At 40.1% G+C, this 24,238-nt stretch overlaps 3 protein-coding genes across 3 annotated transcripts; 2 read left to right on the top strand and 1 right to left on the bottom strand.

Annotated features, from left to right (window-relative positions):
* Positions 1-376: 376 nt before the first annotated feature.
* LOC110731490 (protein FAR1-RELATED SEQUENCE 5-like) lies at positions 377-1,879 on the top strand. Its single transcript, XM_021911341.1, has 2 exons — positions 377-424; positions 1,112-1,879. The coding sequence occupies exons 1-2, from the start codon at positions 377-379 to the stop codon at positions 1,877-1,879; spliced, it is 816 nt and encodes a 271-aa protein (XP_021767033.1).
* Positions 1,880-10,304: 8,425 nt separating this feature from the next.
* On the bottom strand, positions 10,305-12,889 carry LOC110731609. The gene is made up of 2 exons (XM_021911479.1): positions 10,665-12,889; positions 10,305-10,353 (listed from the first exon to the last, which is right to left on the bottom strand). The coding sequence occupies exons 1-2, from the start codon at positions 11,383-11,385 to the stop codon at positions 10,319-10,321; spliced, it is 756 nt and encodes a 251-aa protein (XP_021767171.1). The 5' UTR covers positions 11,386-12,889; the 3' UTR covers positions 10,305-10,318.
* A 344-nt stretch (positions 12,890-13,233) lies between these two features.
* LOC110731489 (protein FAR1-RELATED SEQUENCE 5-like) lies at positions 13,234-14,736 on the top strand. The gene is made up of 2 exons (XM_021911340.1): positions 13,234-13,281; positions 13,969-14,736. Exons 1-2 carry the CDS (start codon positions 13,234-13,236, stop codon positions 14,734-14,736), a joined length of 816 nt encoding a protein of 271 aa, XP_021767032.1.
* Positions 14,737-24,238: the final 9,502 nt, after the last annotated feature.

Genomic DNA, 24,238 nt, shown 5'->3' with positions numbered 1-24,238 from the left:
CCTTATTGCAAAGTCAAATGTTGTACTTAAGTTGAGTTAGAGAAGTACAAGTTTATTGAGTTAGACAGTTATGGGGAGAGTACAAGTTTTTAAATAATAAAGAAACTGAATCGCTATTCGTCGTTCGCAAATTACTGGGTGACGTTCACATTTTTAATTGAAATGACTTTTTTGCCCTTGTGGGTATTTTATCTATTTAAGGGTCCACCATGGGTAAATTTAGTTAGCGACAACATTAAAAACATTACCGAGCCCACCACTTGTGTTAAAAAAATCCCGAGCATTAAAAAATCCCGGTTCCACCATTGTACGGCAATCCCGAGGAATTTAAAAATCCCGGGGCAGAAAAGGAAAGTGTACGGAGTGGTGTTTTACGATGGACGACGACAACGTTCACACGCCGGAGGATTCGACGGAAGAATCTGTAAGTAATTCGGAATATTTTTTTTTTTTTGTAAATAGGACATCCGCCCTTTATTTCCGGAAATCTGGGGGAGATCCGCCCAAAATTTCCAGATGTACTGGGGGACATCCGGAAATTTTGGGCGGATCTCCCCCAGATTTCCGGAAATAAAGGGCGGGTGTCTTTTTTTTTGTTTTTTTTTGTTTTTTTGTTTTTTTTTTTTACGTAATTGTTATTGTTATTATTATTATTATTATTATGGTTATTAATATTAGTTTTGTTAATTTTGTAAATTTTTGTTATGATTATGATTATTATTAATATTATTACTACTATTATTATTACTATTGTTGTTATTATTATTATATTAGTTATTATATGTTAATGTTACGTAGTTATTGTTGTTATTATTATTAGTATTATTATTGTTATTGTTATTATTATTATCATTAGTATTATTATTGTTATTATTATTATCATTATCATTAGTATTATTATTGTTATTGTTATTGTTATTGTTATTATTATTATTATTATTATTATTATTATTATTATTATTATTATTATTACTACTATTAATATTATTATTGTTATTATTGTTATTTTTATTATTATTATGATTATTTGTATTATTATTGTTATTATTATTGTTAAATTTAAAATACTGATCCTTGCGTGTTTTATTTGTTTGTAATGTTATTTTGTTAGGATTCGGAGGTTGAAGACGACGGTGACGTTGTGAATTACAGTGCACATTTTGTGACAGACACGGTTTTTCTAACGTTTGACGATGCAGTTACATGGGCGGATGCTGTTGCAATAAATCTGGGATTTATTTTGGTGAAAGCGTCTTTCAACAAACAGAGGGATGGTCCACCAGTTCGATATTTAAGATGTGACCGGGGACGCAGGAGTAAGCCGAGAGATCTTGAGAACGCAATTCAGAAGGACACCAAAACCAAGGGGATTGGTTGTCCTTTCTACATCAAGATATGTTACGAGTTCGTCACCAATACTTGGTTTATCCGGGCAAAAGATGATGTAACTGGGACCCACAACCATCCAATGATTGCGTATCCAGAGGGTCATCGTAAAATTAGTGGGTTGAGCCCGAATGCGAAGCAGGTTGTGCGTGACATGACGAAGTCTAAGGTTGCACCGCGTAACATCATGGCGACTATTGCGGAGCAATTTCCTGATGATCATCCAAACATCAGACACATCTACAACTGCCGGAATGACTTCAGAGAGGAGATGTCTGATGGGAGAGGAGTTGTTCAGCAATTTCTATATTTGGCGAGACAGAGTCGGTATGTTTACTGGGTCATGTCCGATGATGAAGGCGTTTTACAGCACGCCTTTATGGCGCATCCGGTCATGGTAGACATCCTACGGACGTACCCCTATGTGATCGGTATGGATTCCACTTACAAGACTAACCGATACGGTATGCCGTTCTTTGAGATAGTTAGGTGACACCAACAAATCAGAATTTTCTTGTCGCTTACGTGTTCATGCGCAACGAGAGCACGACAAGCTATCGATGGGTTTTGCAGAGGTTGAGAGACGTGATTGGGTATGATAAGGAGCCGTCGGTTTTCTTGACAGACCGTGAGCTTGGGCTATGTGCTGCATTGAGGGAAGTGTTTCCAGGAACCTCGCACTTACTTTGTCGATGGCACATTAACAAAGATGTGGAGGCTCGGGTCACTACTATGTTCAAAAACAAGAAGATCGGTGCGTCTTTCAAAAACGGAAAATGGAAACGTATCATGGACGCTGCAACCGAGGAAGATTATGAGGCCGCTGTAGAAAACATGAAAGATAGGTGGGCAAGTTATCCAGCACTGATACAATATGTAGAGAACATATGGCTTTGTCGTAAAACGAAGTTCGTGACATTTTGGACAAACCAAGTTCTACATTATGGAAACACCAGCACATGCAGAGTTGAGAGCCAACATTCGGCCGTGAAGATGTGGTTTGATTCCTCGACAGGTTTGGTGTTTGCTTATTGTACTTCATGTATGTACTTTTATCTAGGAATTTCAGTTACAAATCATAACGGTTTTTCTTTGTAATGTGCAGGTTCTTTGGATACCGTATGGGCTCGAGTTCATAGCCACATTGGTAATCAAATCATCGCAATTCGTAATGGTTTGGAGGCTTCTAGGTCGAAGATAGGTCAAAAGTACCGACAGTTGCCACTGTCACGTATAAACGGGAAGGTGTCTCAGCATTGTTTGAAGGTTCTCGATGAGGAGACAAGGAGGATGAAGGAGCTGAGTTATCAAGTGCACGAACGATGTGGATGTGCAATGCGTGTGACCCACGGGTTGCCCTGTGCATGCCAGATACATGATTCGCTAGCTGCTGGGACAGGATTGTACATACGACAAATTCACCCGTTTTGGAGGACCTTGGTTATTGGTTCTAGAGATGGTGGGACGGTGCCTCGCAATGATTCGACCGAGGATGCCGCACATTTTCGTACTCTGATGGAGGAGGTGTTCGATAGTGATCCTGCTGTTCTTCGAAACGTGTCTCGCATCATTGAAGAGGAGTTGCATCCGGATCATTCCGATCTCAGAGAGCCTGCTGTAAACCACCGGGTTCATGGTCGACCAAGAAACAATGATACAAGACGTGATCGTTCTTATTTTGAACATGTAAACCGCCAACACACTGAACGCGGCGCACGACAAACAGGTACGATTGAGTGTTGTGTTTTTCACATAAATCAGCGTTCACTAAACTATTAACTGAAACCTACATCTGTGCAGGAGATGTAAACGACATTAGCCAAAGCCGTTATCGACACATGCTTCCAGGGCCGATGTTGCCTTTCATCACAGGATGGAAGGATGTCATTGGCGATGGGAACTGTGGGTTTCGTTGTGTGGCCGAGTTCTTCTTCGGTGATCAAGGCCGATGGTATGACGCTCAAGAGACAATAGCGAATGAGGTCCTCGGTTATCAAGCCCTATATGAGAGGATTTATGGGCTTGGAAGACTTGAGATCAATGTGCAGCGTATTCGATGGGACGGCGGGGCGGTTGATTCCCGTCATTGGATGGTTGCAATACAAGATTTATTTCCTATTGCGACTTGGTTCAACGCAGCGGTTATTATTCTTGGTGTAGGCCAAACACCAACTTGCTACCATCCATGGATTAACCACATCAAAACTATAATTAACCACAAAATCAAAACTACAAATAATTTCAACACAATAACAGACCAAATCAAAACTATAATTAACCACAAAATTGCCAAAATTTAAGCGCAACAACGACAACCCAATAAAAAACAATTACAATAACAATAACAATAACAACAATTTAAGTAAACAACCATAATACATAACAACAACAACGGCAAAAACCAATACAAACCAAACCAAATTTGCATAACAATAACAATACATAGCAACAACAAACTTATTAAAATAAAATCACGAATTATTGTAAAACTAAATCAACAAAAATTACATAACAATAACTATTGCAAAACTAAATCAAGAAAAAAATTATTTTAATGCCACAAATGAAGGACACAAATATTTTCAAATCAAAACATGCACCAAATCAACAAAATCGAGGACAAAAAAAAAACATAAATTAAAAAACAAAGGAAAAACATAAAACAAAAAAAAATTGGGGGAAAAACAGAAAAACACAATACCCAAAAAAAAAAAGGGAAAAACTAAAAAAAAAATTAAATAAAAAGGGAATACCAGGAGAAAAAAAAAATTGTATTTTATTACAAAAAAGCTCTTAAGATTAAAGTTTTTTAAGCTTACTAACGATAATCCTAACCATTATTTAAGGTTTTACGCATACTTTTAAGCAAAAAATAAATCAATCTAGTCAAAGACCGGTTTTATAGGATTTTGGACGGAATTGAATACCAAAATATATATATTTCTAGACCCAAATACTGGACTGGTTAATTTGGTCCAGTCTGATCTGACGTCAGTCCGGTCCATTTAGTTTTGTCTAAAATTTGAACCGAACTACTTTGGACCGATTTTAGATTTTTTTTAAATACAAAATTTTAAATTTTTAATTATTTTATAGAAAACTCGAAAAAAGTATAGGAAAAACTATATTTAAACGTCTTTTTTTTGTATTTAAAAGCTCATAAGATTAAAGTTTTTAAAGCTTATTAACAATAATGTTAACCATTATTTAAGGTTTTACGCATACTTTTAAGCAAAAAAAAAAAAAAAAAAAACCAATCTAGTCCAACATCGGTTTTATAGGATTTTGGACTGGATTGAAGACCGAAAAATATATTTCTAGACCCAAATACCGGACTGGTTAATTCGGTTCAGTCTGATTTGACGTCAATTCGGTCTAGTCCAGTCCATTTTTTGTCTAGCTAGACCGATTTTTGAACACCCCTACATACAACAAGATAATTGTAGATTTCATATTACTCAAGATGACCAAGAGTGGCAACAACAAACAAGTATACTAAACCGGATGGCTTTTTAATACTCCATCCGTTTTAAATACGTGCTCCATTTTCCATTTTCGACCGTTTTTAAATACTTGCTCCATTTAATTTCCTTATTTGAAAAGCTTTTACAATATTTAATTCATTTCTCTCAACTAGTGGACCCAACATAAATCATATTTTATTAATTTAATATTCTCTCTCTTCCAATTCTCTCAACTACTTTTGCTTTTTATAATTTTTTATTCTTCCACCTACCCCGCTACCTCCGTATTTTATTACTTTCTCTAATTTCTCCTAAAATTCCGTGCATGGAAAAAATGGAGCAAGTATTTAAAAATGGAGGGAGTAATAAGTAAGGTTACTTTTAGTTTTCTTAAACAATTTATAAGGGATTTTTTTAAAAAAAGTATAAGGAATTTTTTTTTAAAAAACAGTATAAGGTATAAGGGAATTTTAAGCGAAGCGTGCATGGTTTTTTTATATTCAATTTTGTACCTTTACAGTCGATTTTGTATTACGAGGGGCATGCCGTCTGTACCTTTACAGTCGGCTACTCTCCATTGAGTATTTTACTCACAATACTTAGCTAAAAAGATTAGGGCCTGGCCGACCCTGTGCCTACAGGCGGCTACCCTTCTTTTACTTAGCACCTACGTTCACCAAGAACTTACCAAGGCAACCGGCCGAATGATCAGACCAGGCGCCAAGCCACCTGATCAATTTACAAAACTAATACGACCTGTCCCAACATCATAGCAAGCGTCCGACGGCATCCCTCCGGATGAAATTCGTCGCAGAGAGCAGCTCCCTTTTGGGTGGAACATTGTTCTATAAACTAATTACACGGCACCTATACGACTGTCCCCAAGGGCAACCACGTAGCCGTTTTTGAGACAAGGATAACTCTATCACTAACCAAACCAGTGGTAGCAGTTGACATCTGAGTCAGATGACCGCCTGTATTACTTGGGATAAATGCAGGGGGTACCTATTGAGTTAATAGCCAACAAACATTGGCGAATCAAGGGGTCTAGCCGGCCTACGCCGCCTGGTACCTCTACTTCTCAAACAAAAGTGGCGGCGACTGAGTAACTCCAACGTTAACTCATAGTCACTCCTTCAAACTTGGTATGGAACCTAAAAAGTTTGAGTCGTCCGCCTGTTTTAAACAAACAAGGGCACTCAAACCCCTATTCCTACTAGGTAACCTATTGAGTTAATAGCCAACAAACATTGGCAAATCAAGGGGATCAGCCGGCCTCCGCCGCCTGGTACCTCTACTACTCAATCTAGATTGTGACGAAGACTAAGTAACTCTTATGTTAACTTAATAGTCACTCAAACTTAGTATGGAGCCTAAAAGGTATGAGTCGTCCGCCTGTTTTTAACAAACAGGGGCTCTCAACCACTACTCTTGCTAGGTTAACAAATTACGAGTTAAAAGCCAACATTGGCAATAAAGGGAAACAACCGGTACCCGCCGCTTGTTATCCTACTTAATTCCTTGGCGACTAGGTAATACTATTTACTTGGTCAGACCGATTGAATAAATGGCCGACTGATCGCCCAGCTTGGAAACAGACAACCAGTCGTCCAGGGGCATAGGCGGACCATCCGTACCTGTCTATAATCGGCCATGCAAAACAGTCGATATAGTGTACAATGCAATATCAAATATTCAACACTTAGACAAATTTCAAGCAAAAAATGATTTCATTAATGAAGATAAAAATATTCAGAACCCCGGCCCCCTGGCCGGGTAAATACAAAGCAAACGGCACGCAGGCCGTGGAAAAAATACTTTAAGCTTAAGAAGGGGACAGTTCAGTATTAGCAGTTGCCGCCTGGTCAGCACTCTTCTTGCTGGACTCGGCTTCAGCTGCATCCTTTTTCGATGCCTTGCCCCCAAGTGGCACAAGCGCCACAACCGGCTCATCCTCAACCAAGGCTTCCTCCAACGCCTCGTCCTCAGCAGCCGCCAGGATCTCTTGATTATATATTTCAGAACACTGGCGGTACGTTTTTTCCCACGAGGCAAAGTCGGCACTGGGGAAGAGGCGGCTCCAGGTCATGCGCTGGATCTGGGAAGAGTCTTCAATCATCTCTCGGACGAGCTCTCTCTTCTCTTGCTCAGCCTTCTCCGAGAGCTCTCTCTTCTCTTGATCAGCCTTCTCCGAGAGCTCTTTGGTTAGACTCTTCTCCTGGGTCACCAGGCGTTCTTTTACGTTAGCCAAGGATTTTTCCATGGTATCGTAGGAGAGTATCTTTTGGCGGAGAGGTTTAAGCTCGGCCTTGAGGTTGGAGACGGTCGCCTCCAGCTCGCTGTTCCTCTTCTGGGCCGCCTCTAACTGAGCCCGGATAGCGGCGGCAGCCTGCGCCTGATAATAAAGAATATCAATTGTCAGAACTTCATTTTGGGCAATTTGAAACATTGCCTTATCACAGTTAGAGGCGGCCATAGCTTTTGCAGCCTTTACCTCTTTGTTTTTCCGATCAAGCGGCTTGCGAAGGCCGTTCACTCGGAGCAGGGCCTAAGTAAAAAGGGAACAGACGTCAGTTTCCAAACAAGATAACAGGCGTCCTGGAACTCAAATACAAAAAATGCTAAGTATACCTCAGCAAGGACCCCTGCAATCCCATCAAGGTCAAGGGTGCCGACACCCCTGACCGCCTCCCTTTCAGATGGAGGAACTGCTTTGATCATGGACTTGGCTACCTCTACCAAGTCAGGTTCCTGAGGGCCGGCTGCATCAAGCGTAAAAAAGCAAGTTAGACCTAGTCAAGAAGAAAGCAAGTGAGTTCTTTCAAGTAATTGTCCATACTTCTAGGCGGCCCCGCCGGAGTTTTAGAAGAAGTGGCCGGCTGCTTTTCAGCCGCCACTGTTTTCCTGGAAGACCCAGGAGAGCTTGCAACAGTCGTCCTCCGGGCCTTGGGGTCCGGCTGTTGCGAGGAAGAAGCTCTTGGAGTGCCCGACTGAAAAAAAAAAAAAAAAAAAAAAAAAAGTTAGTATATGCATAAGCCAACTCCTAAAAGAGGAAGAGTTTCGAGGCCTACCAAGGGTGCCCCCTTGTTGGGGGAGTCGGTACAAGACTGTTGCATGAGAGAGGCCCGCAACATGGCCGCCGCAGTCTTGGATGCTGTTATTTTACTCATGGCGTCAGCTGTAAAAAATAAACAGCAAAGTTAGTAAAAATCTCAAGTAAACAAGGCGTGAAAAACAGAGTATTTGTCAGGCCGGCTACCTCTAGAGCACCGACTGCTGAGGCCACAGGCGGCCAAAAAGTACTCGTCATAGAGCCACTTAAAGCTCGGGACGCAGTTCAGGGGTACTTGCTCTCGTACCCCTGAAGTAGAGTTCACCCTAGTCTCTACTTTGAAGAGTCCTTTGTCTAGGATCTCTTTTTTAGCCTTTGGGGGAACAGGCGGCATGCTGCGGCCGCCTGCGAGAAGAGGCGGATCCCTATTCCACTTGTTAAAGCGTTTGTTCAGCTCCGTGTCTGAACCCTCGATGATAAGGAAGGTGTTCCGCCAATCCTTCCATTTGTTCGCCTTACCTCTCGTCATGAGGTAGCCCCTATGGCTTGTTAATTGATACCAGCCGGTACCGCCCGACTTAGGGGTCCGGCTGAGATAGTTCATGTGGGCGAAAGCCTCGAAGCTTGGCTCCACCCCGTACATTTCGCACCCGGCCACATAGCCGAGTACGTTTACCCAAGAGTTGGGGGCTAACTGCCATAACCCCAAATCATACCCATCTAAAATCCGCTGAACAGCCGGATGTAATGGGAAGCGCAGTCCAGCTTTGATGGCCGCCTCATAGCAGCCAAAGCAGCCGCTATCATAGCTGGTACCAGCCGGCCAGACGACAGTGTCTTCTGGATCCGGCACGAACAGTAAAAATCCGGGGCCCATTCTGTGGTTAGCTATAAAGCTCTCCACTTTGTCTTTCATGGCCGCGATCCGGCCCCGGGGTACCGTGCAGTAGTAGGGGGTGTTTTCCTCTCTGTAAGAGGCGGACGGCTCCGCCCAATGGCTCCCCTTCTCAACTGCATGAGAAAGCCTCGCCTCTTGTAGGCGGCTGTTTCTTTCTTCTGAGCCTGGAGAAGCGTGGCCAGAAGAGCTGGACTCGGACTCGTCCTCTGACGAGTCCGAAGAGGACGACTCCTCCCCTCTCCTAGAGGGGCCCGCCTCCTCTCCCTCAGAAGGAGCAGGAGAAAAGTTGGACATATCAACGGTAAAATGGGAAGGGACCACCTTGCCCCCTCCCTCAGAACTGTCGGCTTGGCAGCCGCCTTGTTTCCTTTCTACATCTGGCGCTTGGTCAGATGTTTCACTAATGGGCACCCTTTGGGAGGAGCCGTCCGAGTTTGAGATCCTAGCAGTCTTCTTTGTTCTGGCCATCACGTTCTGCATAGACACAGATACAGTCGGACTTTGTATAAAGGGCAAAGATGGGTCCAGAAAAGGGCAGGCGGCACTCCTAGTCCTAGATTCAGCCGTCCCCGGTGACCGGCTGATCACTAACTTAGGTCGTGTCGTGTGCTTCCATGGTGCCATTTCAAAAAATAATAATAAGAAAAAAATTAAGAATAAGAGAACCGACGGTTACCTGAACGAGTGATGACTGATGAAATTCTGAAATCCCTTGCAAACGGCTTGTCAGAGCAGGCGGTAGGCAACAAAAGTGTCAGAGCAAGTTCAGGGGTCCGAATGTTCTCTCGCGAAGTTCTCAAATGTGAAAAATGACCGAAGTCAGCACTTCCTTATATAGGCAAAGTGAGAAGGCGAAGGGTCGCTTCCAAATTCAAAATTTGGGCGGGAAAATCACTCGGCCATTTGCAAGGTGACACCTGCAGCAGGCCGTCGCCTGTCACCATGCGACACCTGTCACAGGCGACACGTGACCAGTCACGTGCCACCTGTGAGGGGCAAATGATTAGGGGATTTTTATCCACCAATCACCGTCTGACAAGTGGACCAACCAGGTTCCGCCACGTGTCTTTCACGTAGGCCAATAGGAGCCTGCCACGTGTCAATTACAGATTCGTCCTCTGCGGACCAATTGAGACACGCCACGTGTCCACCCATGCCAAATGGGAAAACCGGCCACCAAGGCCCAATCCTGTTTAGAGGCCCGGTCAGCCCTAGGTTTACCCTAAACCTAGAGATTGGCACGCTTCTCAAGACTATAAATACTCCTCTTAATCCTCATTAAGAGAAGGAGAACTCTAATAACACACGGATTATACATTAAACACTCTCACCTAGAGAGACTAAACCACTTTAATTTCCGTATTAATTACTCCTTAATCAGGTACTAACTTGACCGTTGGAGGCGGAGCTCTCAGGAGTCTCCGTTATTTTGCAGGTACAGGCGGCCGGTTCCAGTCTCGGTGTTGTAACTCTCCCGCAGGACATCAGAAAACCCCGAAACACAGACCATGCCTCAGATCACCAAGATGCAGTGCTTGGGTCATGTGTTGTCCCTGAATGACACAAGAATTGGAAGAAAAAGAAACAGAACAACTTAGATCTTCACATAATTTGTGGACTGATATCAGATTAAACTGAAAATCAGGGACATACAAAACATCTTTTAGAATCAACTCATCAGTGATTTTGACCTCTCCAATACGTGTCACACAAACCTTAGATCCATCAGGGATTGTGATAGTATTATCAAGGTCAGAAATTTGTTTGTAAGAGTGAAAAACATCTAAATTATGACATATGTGGTCTGTAGCACCACTGTCAATGACCCAAACATCAGGAAGAAAAGACATGAGACAGTGTTTACCTGCAAAGAAAGCAGTGCTAGACTGGTTTGGATCTTTAGGACTCTCTCTCTTCTCATTATCATGAATCTGCTGCTGCTGAACAAGTCTGTTCATTATCTTGCTGCATTGTTCCACTGCCATTTGAGGTGTAAGGACTTCATCAGAGACAACAAAAGATTGCTGAACTTGAGACTGATCAACATCAGAATCACCACCCTGAGCAACATGAGCAGCTCTCTTATTATTCTGAGAATACACATTCTGTTCAGACTCCTTGTTCCAAACATTCCATCCTTGTGGATAACCCTTCAATTTGAAACACCTGTCTATTCCATGTCCAGATTGTTTGCAATAATCACAAAACCACTGCCTCTTATAACCTACAGCATTCTGAAACTTATTGTTACCAAAATTTCCTGTTGAAGGCTGTCTATAAGTCTTGTCATATGGCCTGTCATTGAAACGTCTTCCAGCTCCAAAAGCCATAGGCTCTGTATTAGCCAAGGAACTAACACTCATCTCCTTGTGCTTTTCTTCTTGCATGCACAATCTATAAGCAATGGATATAGTTGGAAGAGGTTGCATCATTAAAATGTTTGTTCTGACCATTCCATATTTCTCATGTAACTTCATCAAAAACATCATAAGCCTCTGATCTTGTTGCATTTTAAGCATCTTCTTGGTGATAAGACAAGTACAATTAGCACGGGAGCAAATAGGTAAAGGCTCATTGATGTCCATTTCATCCCAAATAGACTTAATCTTGGTGAAAAATACAGAAACAGATTCATTAGGACCCTATTGAATATCAGCCAGTTGTTGATACAAAGCATACTGCTGAGTAGAAGAAGTATGACCAAACCTCTCTTCAAGGTCATCCCATAGATCCTTTGCAGTCTTACAAAACCAAACACTCTTTGCAATACTCTTTTCTAGGGCAAACAATAACCATCCTAGAACTAAATCATTGCACCTAGACCATGCCTTATGATCAGGATCAGTAGCAGAAGGTTGTGGTACACTACCATCAATAAAACCTAACTTGTTTCTGGAAGACAAACTTAGGAGAATAGATCTCTTACAGTCACTAAAACCACTCCCATCAAAGACATCAGAAACAAGAGTTTTGTTTGAAGCATCCGAAGGATGAATATAGTAAACACTACCAGGCACAGCAGTAGGATCCATAGAAGATTGTGAACTATTCGCAACCATTTTCAACAGATTCACAATCAACTTTCAAGAAATTTTCAATCAAACACCAAAAGATCAATAATCTCCAGAAAAACCTCAATCCAAGAAAATATCCTCAAACAAACACTTCACACACAATCTTCAAGAAAAATTCAAAGAATCAATCCAAGAGCAACATTAAACACCGTAATCGAACCAAAAATTCAATCGCAACATCAAAGAAAAATCTCAGAATCAATCGCAATCGGAGAAGTCGAACAATTCAGCAACAAATCAATCAAAAAACAATCAACAACGAATCAACTGCTCAGAAAAACACACAATCACAATCTCAGCCAACAATCAACAAAGGAATCGAACACATGCAATGAGAAGAACAAGTGTTCGAGCAACCATACCAGAAAACGAAGAACACCTCAAATAGAGAACATCGCACAGAATCCACAATCGAAGCAGCTCATCAAACAAAGAACACAACAAAAATCAACAGCAGAAAATCGCGGAAAAAAAAACGCTCTGATACCATGTTAATCGTATCAAGAGAGAGATAGCAAAAGCTAGAGAGAGAAAATGAAAGAAGATTTTTTGTGGTCCTTTGGATCAATGATGAAACTTTAATAATCTGTGTAGGGAGTATTGAGTATACAATACGGAGTAGGAGTGAATGAGTGATCACTCTGGACAGTAGTGGATGTATGGATGTGAATTTGTTGAATTGATTAATGGGTCAATGGAATGGTTGTTCTTTTGATGACCACTACTTTCTCAAACCTTTTCTTTCTTTTTTTTTTAATAAGGAAAGGTTTTTTTTTTTTTTTTTTTTTTTTTTTTTTTTTTTTTTTTTTTTTTTTTAACAACAATTTAATGAGGAAAGTTATTGAGTAAAAAATTTGTAATGAAATTGATTATATGAGAGATATTTTTTACTACTCCGTATTAGTCTCTTTAATTACATGGGCAAATTTTTGACATGTAATGTATGCAACTATGCACTGAACATATGTAACAAACTAACGATACCTTATTGCAAAGTCAAATGTTGTACTTAAGTTGAGTTAGAGAAGTACAAGTTTATTGAGTTAGACAGTTATGGGGAGAGTACAAGTTTTTAAATAATAAAGAAACTGAATCGCTATTCGTCGTTCGCAAATTACTGGGTGACGTTCACATTTTTAATTGAAATGACTTTTTTGCCCTTGTGGGTATTTTATCTATTTAAGGGTCCACCATGGGTAAATTTAGTTAGCGACAACATTAAAAACATTACCGAGCCCACCACTTGTGTTAAAAAAATCCCGAGCATTAAAAAATCCCGGTTCCACCATTGTACGGCAATCCCGAGGAATTTAAAAATCCCGGGGCAGAAAAGGAAAGTGTACGGAGTGGTGTTTTACGATGGACGACGACAACGTTCACACGCCGGAGGATTCGACGGAAGAATCTGTAAGTAATTCGGAATATTTTTTTTTTTTGTAAATAGGACATCCGCCCTTTATTTCCGGAAATCTGGGGGAGATCCGCCCAAAATTTCCAGATGTACTGGGGGACATCCGGAAATTTTGGGCGGATCTCCCCCAGATTTCCGGAAATAAAGGGCGGGTGTCTTTTTTTTTGTTTTTTTTTGTTTTTTTGTTTTTTTTTTTTTACGTAATTGTTATTGTTATTATTATTATTATTATTATGGTTATTAATATTAGTTTTGTTAATTTTGTAAATTTTTGTTATGATTATGATTATTATTAATATTATTACTACTATTATTATTACTATTGTTGTTATTATTATTATATTAGTTATTATATGTTAATGTTACGTAGTTATTGTTGTTATTATTATTAGTATTATTATTGTTATTGTTATTATTATTATCATTAGTATTATTATTGTTATTATTATTATCATTATCATTAGTATTATTATTGTTATTGTTATTGTTATTGTTATTATTATTATTATTATTATTATTATTATTATTATTATTATTATTATTACTACTATTAATATTATTATTGTTATTATTGTTATTTTTATTATTATTATGATTATTTGTATTATTATTGTTATTATTATTGTTAAATTTAAAATACTGATCCTTGCGTGTTTTATTTGTTTGTAATGTTATTTTGTTAGGATTCGGAGGTTGAAGACGACGGTGACGTTGTGAATTACAGTGCACATTTTGTGACAGACACGGTTTTTCTAACGTTTGACGATGCAGTTACATGGGCGGATGCTGTTGCAATAAATCTGGGATTTATTTTGGTGAAAGCGTCTTTCAACAAACAGAGGGATGGTCCACCAGTTCGATATTTAAGATGTGACCGGGGACGCAGGAGTAAGCCGAGAGATCTTGAGAACGCAATTCAGAAGGACACCAAAACCAAGGGGATTGGTTGTCCTTTCTACATCAAGATATGTTACGAGTTCGTCACCAATACTTGGTTTATCCGGGCAAAAGATGATGTAACTGGGACCCACAACCATCCAATGATTGCGTATCCAGAGGGTCATCGTAAAATTAGTGGGTTGAGCCCGAATGCGAAGCAGGTTGTGCGTGACATGACGAAGTCTAAGGTTGCACCGCGTAACATCATGGCGACTATTGCGGAGCAATTTCCTGATGATCATCCAAACATCAGACACATCTACAACTGCCGGAATGACTTCAGAGAGGAGATGTCTGATGGGAGAGGAGTTGTTCAGCAATTTCTATATTTGGCGAGACAGAGTCGGTATGTTTACTGGGTCATGTCCGATGATGAAGGCGTTTTACAGCACGCCTTTATGGCGCATCCGGTCATGGTAGACATCCTACGGACGTACCCCTATGTGATCGGTATGGATTCCACTTACAAGACTAACCGATACGGTATGCCGTTCTTTGAGATAGTTAGGTGACACCAACAAATCAGAATTTTCTTGTCGCTTACGTGTTCATGCGCAACGAGAGCACGACAAGCTATCGATGGGTTTTGCAGAGGTTGAGAGACGTGATTGGGTATGATAAGGAGCCGTCGGTTTTCTTGACAGACCGTGAGCTTGGGCTATGTGCTGCATTGAGGGAAGTGTTTCCAGGAACCTCGCACTTACTTTGTCGATGGCACATTAACAAAGATGTGGAGGCTCGGGTCACTACTATGTTCAAAAACAAGAAGATCGGTGCGTCTTTCAAAAACGGAAAATGGAAACGTATCATGGACGCTGCAACCGAGGAAGATTATGAGGCCGCTGTAGAAAACATGAAAGATAGGTGGGCAAGTTATCCAGCACTGATACAATATGTAGAGAACATATGGCTTTGTCGTAAAACGAAGTTCGTGACATTTTGGACAAACCAAGTTCTACATTATGGAAACACCAGCACATGCAGAGTTGAGAGCCAACATTCGGCCGTGAAGATGTGGTTTGATTCCTCGACAGGTTTGGTGTTTGCTTATTGTACTTCATGTATGTACTTTTATCTAGGAATTTCAGTTACAAATCATAACGGTTTTTCTTTGTAATGTGCAGGTTCTTTGGATACCGTATGGGCTCGAGTTCATAGCCACATTGGTAATCAAATCATCGCAATTCGTAATGGTTTGGAGGCTTCTAGGTCGAAGATAGGTCAAAAGTACCGACAGTTGCCACTGTCACGTATAAACGGGAAGGTGTCTCAGCATTGTTTGAAGGTTCTCGATGAGGAGACAAGGAGGATGAAGGAGCTGAGTTATCAAGTGCACGAACGATGTGGATGTGCAATGCGTGTGACCCACGGGTTGCCCTGTGCATGCCAGATACATGATTCGCTAGCTGCTGGGACAGGATTGTACATACGACAAATTCACCCGTTTTGGAGGACCTTGGTTATTGGTTCTAGAGATGGTGGGACGGTGCCTCGCAATGATTCGACCGAGGATGCCGCACATTTTCGTACTCTGATGGAGGAGGTGTTCGATAGTGATCCTGCTGTTCTTCGAAACGTGTCTCGCATCATTGAAGAGGAGTTGCATCCGGATCATTCCGATCTCAGAGAGCCTGCTGTAAACCACCGGGTTCATGGTCGACCAAGAAACAATGATACAAGACGTGATCGTTCTTATTTTGAACATGTAAACCGCCAACACACTGAACGCGGCGCACGACAAACAGGTACGATTGAGTGTTGTGTTTTTCACATAAATCAGCGTTCACTAAACTATTAACTGAAACCTACATCTGTGCAGGAGATGTAAACGACATTAGCCAAAGCCGTTATCGACACATGCTTCCAGGGCCGATGTTGCCTTTCATCACAGGATGGAAGGATGTCATTGGCGATGGGAACTGTGGGTTTCGTTGTGTGGCCGAGTTCTTCTTCGGTGATCAAGGCCGATGGTATGACGCTCAAGAGACAATAGCGAATGAGGTCCTCGGTTATCAAGCCCTATATGAGAGGATTTATGGGCTTGGAAGACTTGAGATCAATGTGCAGCGTATTCGATGGGACGGCGGGGCGGTTGATTCCCGTCATTGGATGGTTGCAATACAAGATTTATTTCCTATTGCGACTTGGTTCAACGCAGCGGTTATTATTCTTGGTGTAGGCCAAACACCAACTTGCTACCATCCATGGATTAACCACATCAAAACTATAATTAACCACAAAATCAAAACTACAAATAATTTCAACACAATAACAGACCAAATCAAAACTATAATTAACCACAAAATTGCCAAAATTTAAGCGCAACAACGACAACCCAATAAAAAACAATTAAAATAACAATAACAATAACAACAATTTAAGTAAACAACCATAATACATAACAACAACAACGGCAAAAACCAATACAAACCAAACCAAATTTGCATAACAATAACAATACATAGCAACAACAAACTTATTAAAATAAAATCACGAATTATTGTAAAACTAAATCAACAAAAATTACATAACAATAACTATTGCAAAACTAAATCAAGAAAAAAATTATTTTAATGCCACAAATGAAGGACACAAATATTTTCAAATCAAAACATGCACCAAATCAACAAAATCGAGGACAAAAAAAAACATAAATTAAAAAACAAAGGAAAAACATAAAACAAAAAAAAATTGGGGGAAAAACAGAAAAACACAATACCCAAAAAAAAAAATGGGAAAAACTAAAAAAAAAATTAAATAAAAAGGGAATACCAGAAGAAAAAAAAAATTGTATTTTATTACAAAAAAGCTCTTAAGATTAAAGTTTTTTAAGCTTACTAACGATAATCCTAACCATTATTTAAGGTTTTACGCATACTTTTAAGCAAAAAATAAATCAATCTAGTCAAAGACCGGTTTTATAGGATTTTGGACGGAATTGAATACCAAAATATATATATTTCTAGACCCAAATACTGGACTGGTTAATTTGGTCCAGTCTGATCTGACGTCAGTCCGGTCCATTTAGTTTTGTCTAAAATTTGAACCGAACTACTTTGGACCGATTTTAGATTTTTTTTAAATACAAAATTTTAAATTTTTAATTATTTTATAGAAAACTCGAAAAAAGTATAGGAAAAACTATATTTAAACGTCTTTTTTTTGTATTTAAAAGCTCATAAGATTAAAGTTTTTAAAGCTTATTAACAATAATGTTAACCATTATTTAAGGTTTTACGCATACTTTTAAGCAAAAAAAAAAAAAAAAAAAACCAATCTAGTCCAACATCGGTTTTATAGGATTTTGGACTGGATTGAAGACCGAAAAATATATTTCTAGACCCAAATACCGGACTGGTTAATTCGGTTCAGTCTGATTTGACGTCAATTCGGTCTAGTCCAGTCCATTTTTTGTCTAGCTAGACCGATTTTTGAACACCCCTACATACAACAAGATAATTGTAGATTTCATATTACTCAAGATGACCAAGAGTGGCAACAACCAACAAGTATACTAAACCGGATGGCTTTTTAATACTCCATCCGTTTTAAATACGTGCTCCATTTTCCATTTTCGACCGTTTTTAAATACTTGCTCCATTTAATTTCCTTATTTGAAAAGCTTTTACAATATTTAATTCATTTCTCTCAACTAGTGGACCCAACATAAATCATATTTTATTAATTTAATATTCTCTCTCTTCCAATTCTCTCAACTACTTTTGCTTTTTATAATTTTTTATTCTTCCACCTACCCCGCTACCTCCGTATTTTATTACTTTCTCTAATTTCTCCTAAAATTCCGTGCATGGAAAAAATGGAGCAAGTATTTAAAAATGGAGGGAGTAATAAGTAAGGTTACTTTTAGTTTTCTTAAACAATTTATAAGGGATTTTTTTTAAAAAAAGTATAAGGAATTTTTTTTTAAAAAACAGTATAAGGTATAAGGGAATTTTAAGCGAAGCGTGCATGGTTTTTTTTATATATTTAAATCATTTAAATATGTTTTTCTTTTATTGAGAAATAAGTAATTAAACACGTTAACTGCTAAAAAACGCCCGCAAATCTCTACATAAAGCCCACAAATTTGAAGTGAATTGACACATTTGCCCACAAATTAAAAAACACACTCTCATCTTCTCTCTACTCTCTACTCTTATTTTCTCTCTAATTTTTTTTTAATATGTCGAGGCGACAAGGCAAGGAAGTGGCGGCACCGGAAGCGGAAGGAAGGCGGTCACGCGGTGGAAAGGTATTTTTAAATGTAAAAAAATAAATAAATAAAAAAATAAATAAATAATAAAAACCTTGAGTTGGTGGCGCTTGGGCAGGATGCTTAGGCCACGGCGGTGGCGTCTTACGTGGACGCCGTCACCGTGGGCCCGGCGTCTCGGTAAGGCGCCGCCACCTTTTTTGTTCAAGTTTTTTATTTTGGCTTTTTTATTTATTTATTTTTTTCATTATTTATTTTTTGGATTTTTTTTCCATTTTTTTTAGGTGATTATTTTTTTGTTTTGTTTTTTTTTTCTTTGTATTTTTGATTTTTTTTTTGTTTTTTTTTATCTTTTTGATTTTTTTGTTTGTTGTTTATATTTTTTTTTGTTTTTGTTTATATTTTTTTGTTTGTTGTTTATGTTTATATTTTTTTTCCAAATTTGTTGTTTTTTTTATGTTTATATTTGTTTTTTTAATTATTTGTATATTGTTTTGTTTATTTTATTTACCTTTTTTATGTTCATATTTATTTTGTATGTTTTGGTATTTTTTTTTGTTTTTATGTGTATTTTCTAATTTGTTTAAATTTTTTTTTCCGATGTTGTGTACTTTTCTTTTTAATGTCAATTTGTTAGTATTTTTTTTTGTTTATTTGATATGTTTTTAGTTAGGTATTTCTATTTTTTATTTTTGATACTTTTAGAAATAGATTATATATATAAATAATAATAATAACAATTGCTATTATTTTTCATTATTTAAATGGAGTTAAGCATCACATTTTCGACCTGGTGCCGGGAAGAGTATGGACGTTATTAGAAGTACAATCTACTCAATGGAGAGCTCGGGGCCCAGACACGTTAGATCCCGTGGTATTTCGGCCTCGGCTCGCAGAAAACGGGTGCACTATTCTGAGGATGATGAGGAGGAGGATGCAGATGAAGATGTGGACGATCAGAGTGGACCATATGATGATTACGATCCATTCAGTCATAGGCTTGATGATATGTATGAGACGCATAGGGTAGATGTGCGCAAGGGTAAAGATGGTAGATTTGTTAGTAGATCTGGCACATCATCTGCGTCCACTGTGTCTGTTGTTAGCAGAAAACAGTCGAGGGCCGTTAATGATTCTTGGGTGGTGAGGGGTGAGGTGGTTGGGGGACCTGTAGACGAGAGTGTGATTCCTAGCTTTCTAGGACACATCGCTACCCGTATCTGGGAGGACCAGGAGAGGGCTTTGGATACGGGCATTTTGAAATGCCAAACCCGGGAAAAGACTTGTAACTTTTTGCGTAAGGGCTGATGCTTGTCCGCAGGAGAGCGAGATGCTCGGCCGATTGAGGGGCATTAGAGTGAGTCACCTTCCTGCCACCATGCACGAAAAGATTGACTCAACGCTGATCACGATTTTCGTTGAGCGATGGCAGCCGGATACGAACTCTTTCCACCTTCCGTTCGGTGAGATGATGTCACTGATGCGGATCAGACAGATTTACTAGCGGAGCTGTTGGCGGTGGATAGGGCTATGTTGTACACAGCGACACTTGGTGTTTGGGATCACAGCGGTGCTAAGATCGCATCCGTTTTGCAGCGATGTTTGCACCCCAGTGCACGTAGGACGCAATGACACACAGCTGGCTGCATATGTTTCTCTTCTCCTTGGGTGTACCTTGTTTCCGGATAATAGCGGAAACAAGCTGAGGCCATGCGACATAGTTGACGCGTATGAGCCCGACATAGTAGGCCAGTTTTCTTGGGGGTCGGCGACGTTGGCGTATATGTATCGCCAGTTAAGATTCTCGAGTCAGGCTGATGCAACAGGTATCACTGGATGTCTGACATTGTTACAGACCTGGATATACAAATATTTTCCTGCGTTTCGACCACACTGTGACCCGATTCCTATTAGGGATGGGCAGCCACGTGCCTATGAGTGGAGTCTGCGGTTCGAGAAGAAGTCCATTGACCGCTTGCGATTGATACGGTTATTGCTTGACAAAATGTCCCCACTAGAGGTAAAGTGTTTAAATTATTTCTACTTCTATAGTTTGATGCGTTTATTAAATGAATCTTACTAATTTGAAAAAAATGTGCAGGTGAACTAGATGCCTTTCGGCCAGAACCCAAGTAATAGGGTACCCAGGACCCTCTACACGGGACTGATTCGGTATCGTGAGATCATAGAGGCGTACATGCCGTAGCGCTGTCTTCACCAGCTTGGATTTGTCCAAGTTGTTCCTCCTCCACTGGCATGGCCTAGTAAGGCGGTCCGATCTGCGTCGTCGAAGGAGTACGTCGTCCAATGGCCGCGAAGCATGATTGCCACGTGGGAGCAGTTTCCGATGATTGCCCACCTATGGACGACAGAGCTGCAGCGGCCGCTAAATGGGGTGACTGCCATGTGTGGCCAGCACTACATGGAATGGTACAACCGGTATTCGCACCAGAGGTTGATCAGAGACCTCCACCACGGCGACGACGCTAATGATGATGATGTGCCATCGCCCACTGCCGTGGATGCGGTATGTCTCATAAAACATTTGTTGTTGTGTTTATATATATATATATAATACGTCATTATTGAATTTCATGTTTTTTGTTGTGTGTAGTGGATGGGAAAGATGATGCAGCTGGGACACAGACTTTTTGAGGAAAGGGACAACATGACGACTACATCAGGCAGAGCTATTATTGATGATCTGGAACTGGCCCTTGAGCAGTGGCAGTGGGCGTCACAGAGGGATTACTGATCTGTGAGCAGTTTATTTATAGAACATTTTGTACATTATCATAGTTGTTTGTATAATTTGACATTATCTTTTTAGTTTGTAACATTTGAAATTATTATTTTAAGTTTTTAAAATTTGACATTATCTTTTTAGTTTGTAACGCGCAAGATCTAATTAGTGTGCATGCAAGATATAAATTTAGTCAAAATTAGAATACGAAAAATAAATAAATGGAATAAAAATAGCAATAAAAATACAAGGTTACATAGAAAAGGTAGGTATACGAGTGAAAAACTAAAAGGCAGCTAGGTTGTTCCACTGCTGCATCCAGTCATGATACAGCGCATCCTAACCCTCTACGCTTGTTCTACGAATGGTGTACCACCGAGGTATGATCGATGGGACCAGAAAATCAGATAACAGGTCCAATCGGATGAAATGGCTGTATGACTGCCCCAGAAATGCAATAGCAAACTCTCTTACCGGTCTGGTGACGGTCTCACGCGAACACCCAGGGAGAACCATGGTACATGGATAATAAGCTCGACTATGCAAACCAAGCCCAAAATACATGACTGCACACTTGTAGATGTTTGCAACGACAAAGAGATCAAGTGGCGCGTCGAACCAATGATTTTGACCGCAAGGTCCTCCTCCCCACCGGATAAGTTGCAGAGACCTATCCAAGTCTTGGATGTACACATGGCGATAAACATCTCGGTTTGAGGCGATTTCACTATACATCACCTGACACACTAAATCGTAGTTGTCTTCACCCATCTTAAACACATCAGCCACGACCCAGAATCCACAGTTACCATCTGCAACCACATCATTCCACCCGTCCAAGTATGTCATGATGATGTTAGGGATCCTATCCTTATATGGAAACTGTTCAATGTCCATTCTTCCTGTTGCACATATCAATAAACACAATTAACAAGTCAGCAGTAAACTAAACAAACATTCTAAAAAGTAAATTAAAGAAAAGTACTGTACCGGTGCCGGGCATATTCACCGACGAAGAAGATTGGCTACGACTTGATGACGATGTACGACCATAGCCACGACCACGACCACGAATGTACTCAAATGCACTCCTGTTTCGCCGTGCTTGTCGACCTCTAGGTCGCTCGACCCCTTCAGGTTCCTCGTGATCCAAGCATGACGTGTTAAACATGTCATGAAGTATGTGGGTAGCATCACGAATGATTGAAAGGTGACTGGAGGACACTTAGTCAAACATCGAACGAAATTGTTCCAACTCCTCCTGTTTACGGTGGACCGTCTGTGGAACAACATGCTCTCCGTTAACGAGTGTCCGCTAGAATAGATGAACCTGATCAACATGTAACGACGCCCTATCTTGCGTAATTACACGGTGAATGGTGCATGCGTAAGGTAGTCCATGAGTCACTGATATAGTACATCCGCACCGAATAGCCACTTCATCATCCAAATCCCTCATCCTGATGTGCTCGCTCAGAATCAACCCCAAGCAGTAGTGTGACACACGACCATGGAGAATCTTAAATATGAAATGGCAATACATCACGCCATGTCGCCGTCTAGAGTCCTCGAGAGAGTTCTTGATGTCGTTCTTTTGAGTGTCAATTGCCTTATTTATTCTCTCGAACAGTGTATCCAGAGCAGAGATGGAAGAATCAATCCAGTCCTTCAAAGCTCTATGAGCGCTCTCAACTCTACACGTTGTAATGTTTCTAAAATGAAGAACTTGGTTTGTCCAATATTTGACAAACTTTTCCCTCTGAGGTATCCACTGCTGCATCACATAGTTTACCATTTCCGAGCACCATTGGTACGCATCTTTGAACTACTCTAAGGCTCGTCGTACTCTGCCTCCTTGGTAGCTTGCAGGATCTTCCGCCACTTACCATTTACCAATCTCTCTGCTGAATCTAAATTCCTGTTGAAAAAGTTGTAGGCTATGACTTTCACACAGTTGTTTATGTGCCATGTGCACAGTAAATGGCTCGACTCCGAAAACAGCTCCGCTATAGGGGCAAAGAGACCTCTCTCACAATACTGACGATGGCTGATGGCTGAACATTTGGGCCGATGTAATTTCTCAACTTCTCCAACACCCAATAGTAACTTGCAGCCGTTTCATCCTTGATGACTTCATACCAATTAGAAAGTTCTGGTTCGTTGGAGCATCCCAAGCATCTCAACTAGTGGGAACTTGTACTTGTTTGTCTTGTATGTTGAATCGATCAAAATCACAGATGGCCAAGAGGTGATAATATCTACACAATCAGGATGCATAAGGAATAAATGAGTCACCTCCAATATGTCTTCATCAGAATTAAACCAGAACAGGTAACCACGTGTTTGTGCCTGGTGTAGAAGCTGTTATATAGGGTTCCTTCCCTCTGACCGTTCAAACCTCAATTTCTATCTGACGCTGTAGATGTGTCTTCGGTTTGGCTAGTCTTCAGGATATTTCTCTAACACAGATGCTAATATTTTAGCAGGCTTCACTTGAGCATCACTCATTTCTTTTACAACTAGTTTCGCAGCAGGCCGACTTAGGCCACTTAACTGTCGATGACCCACTTCATCTACTATCATCTCATGGTTGTGATACCCCCATTTACCGTAACCCTTCACTTCCCAACCGTCACGACTTTGTTGTTGTCGAACCTTTACTCTGAACTGACACCCACAACTTTCCGCTTTATATCAAACCGAATCGCTTTACTAAAATCTCGTTCCTCCCTTTTAGGATAACGGTCGCATCTCAAAATGCGATCCATTCTACCATCCCGTTGAGATTTATGACTTGCCACTATAAAACAAAAACCTGATCTAATTGCAACTTGTTTTGCCCAATCAATCGCTTGTTGAGCATCTTCGAACGGACCATCATGTACAAAAATCCCACTATAATCATTTCCGTCTCCACCATAATCCTGCAACAATGACATATAAATATATTTACATAAGGATTAAATTAATACATTTGACACAAAAGTAATTTCTTAATTTTAAATTTCTATATTTAACGCATAATACATTTAATTTCTAAATTTACACATAATTAACA

This window comes from Chenopodium quinoa, unplaced genomic scaffold (genome assembly GCF_001683475.1).
Source record: "Chenopodium quinoa cultivar QQ74 unplaced genomic scaffold, ASM168347v1, whole genome shotgun sequence".
NCBI classification, from domain to species: Eukaryota; Viridiplantae; Streptophyta; class Magnoliopsida; order Caryophyllales; family Amaranthaceae; genus Chenopodium; species Chenopodium quinoa.
Note: the sequence above shows the minus strand (reverse complement) of the source record. Positions and strands in the feature narration are given on the sequence as shown.

Bases quoted from the DNA above. Each gene is read 5' to 3' on its own strand.
- LOC110731490 (XM_021911341.1), top strand. From the start codon at position 377: ATGGACGACGACAACGTTCACACGCCGGAGGATTCGACGGAAGAATCT. The intron at 425-1,111 runs GTAAGTAATTCG...TTATTTTGTTAG, and splicing joins AGGATTCGACGGAAGAATCT to GATTCGGAGGTTGAAGACGA.
- LOC110731609 (XM_021911479.1), bottom strand. From the start codon at position 11,385: ATGGACATCAATGAGCCTTTACCTATTTGCTCCCGTGCTAATTGTACT. The intron at 10,354-10,664 runs GTAAACACTGTC...TGTGTCATTCAG, and splicing joins TAGCACTGCTTTCTTTGCAG to GGACAACACATGACCCAAGC.
- LOC110731489 (XM_021911340.1), top strand. From the start codon at position 13,234: ATGGACGACGACAACGTTCACACGCCGGAGGATTCGACGGAAGAATCT. The intron at 13,282-13,968 runs GTAAGTAATTCG...TTATTTTGTTAG, and splicing joins AGGATTCGACGGAAGAATCT to GATTCGGAGGTTGAAGACGA.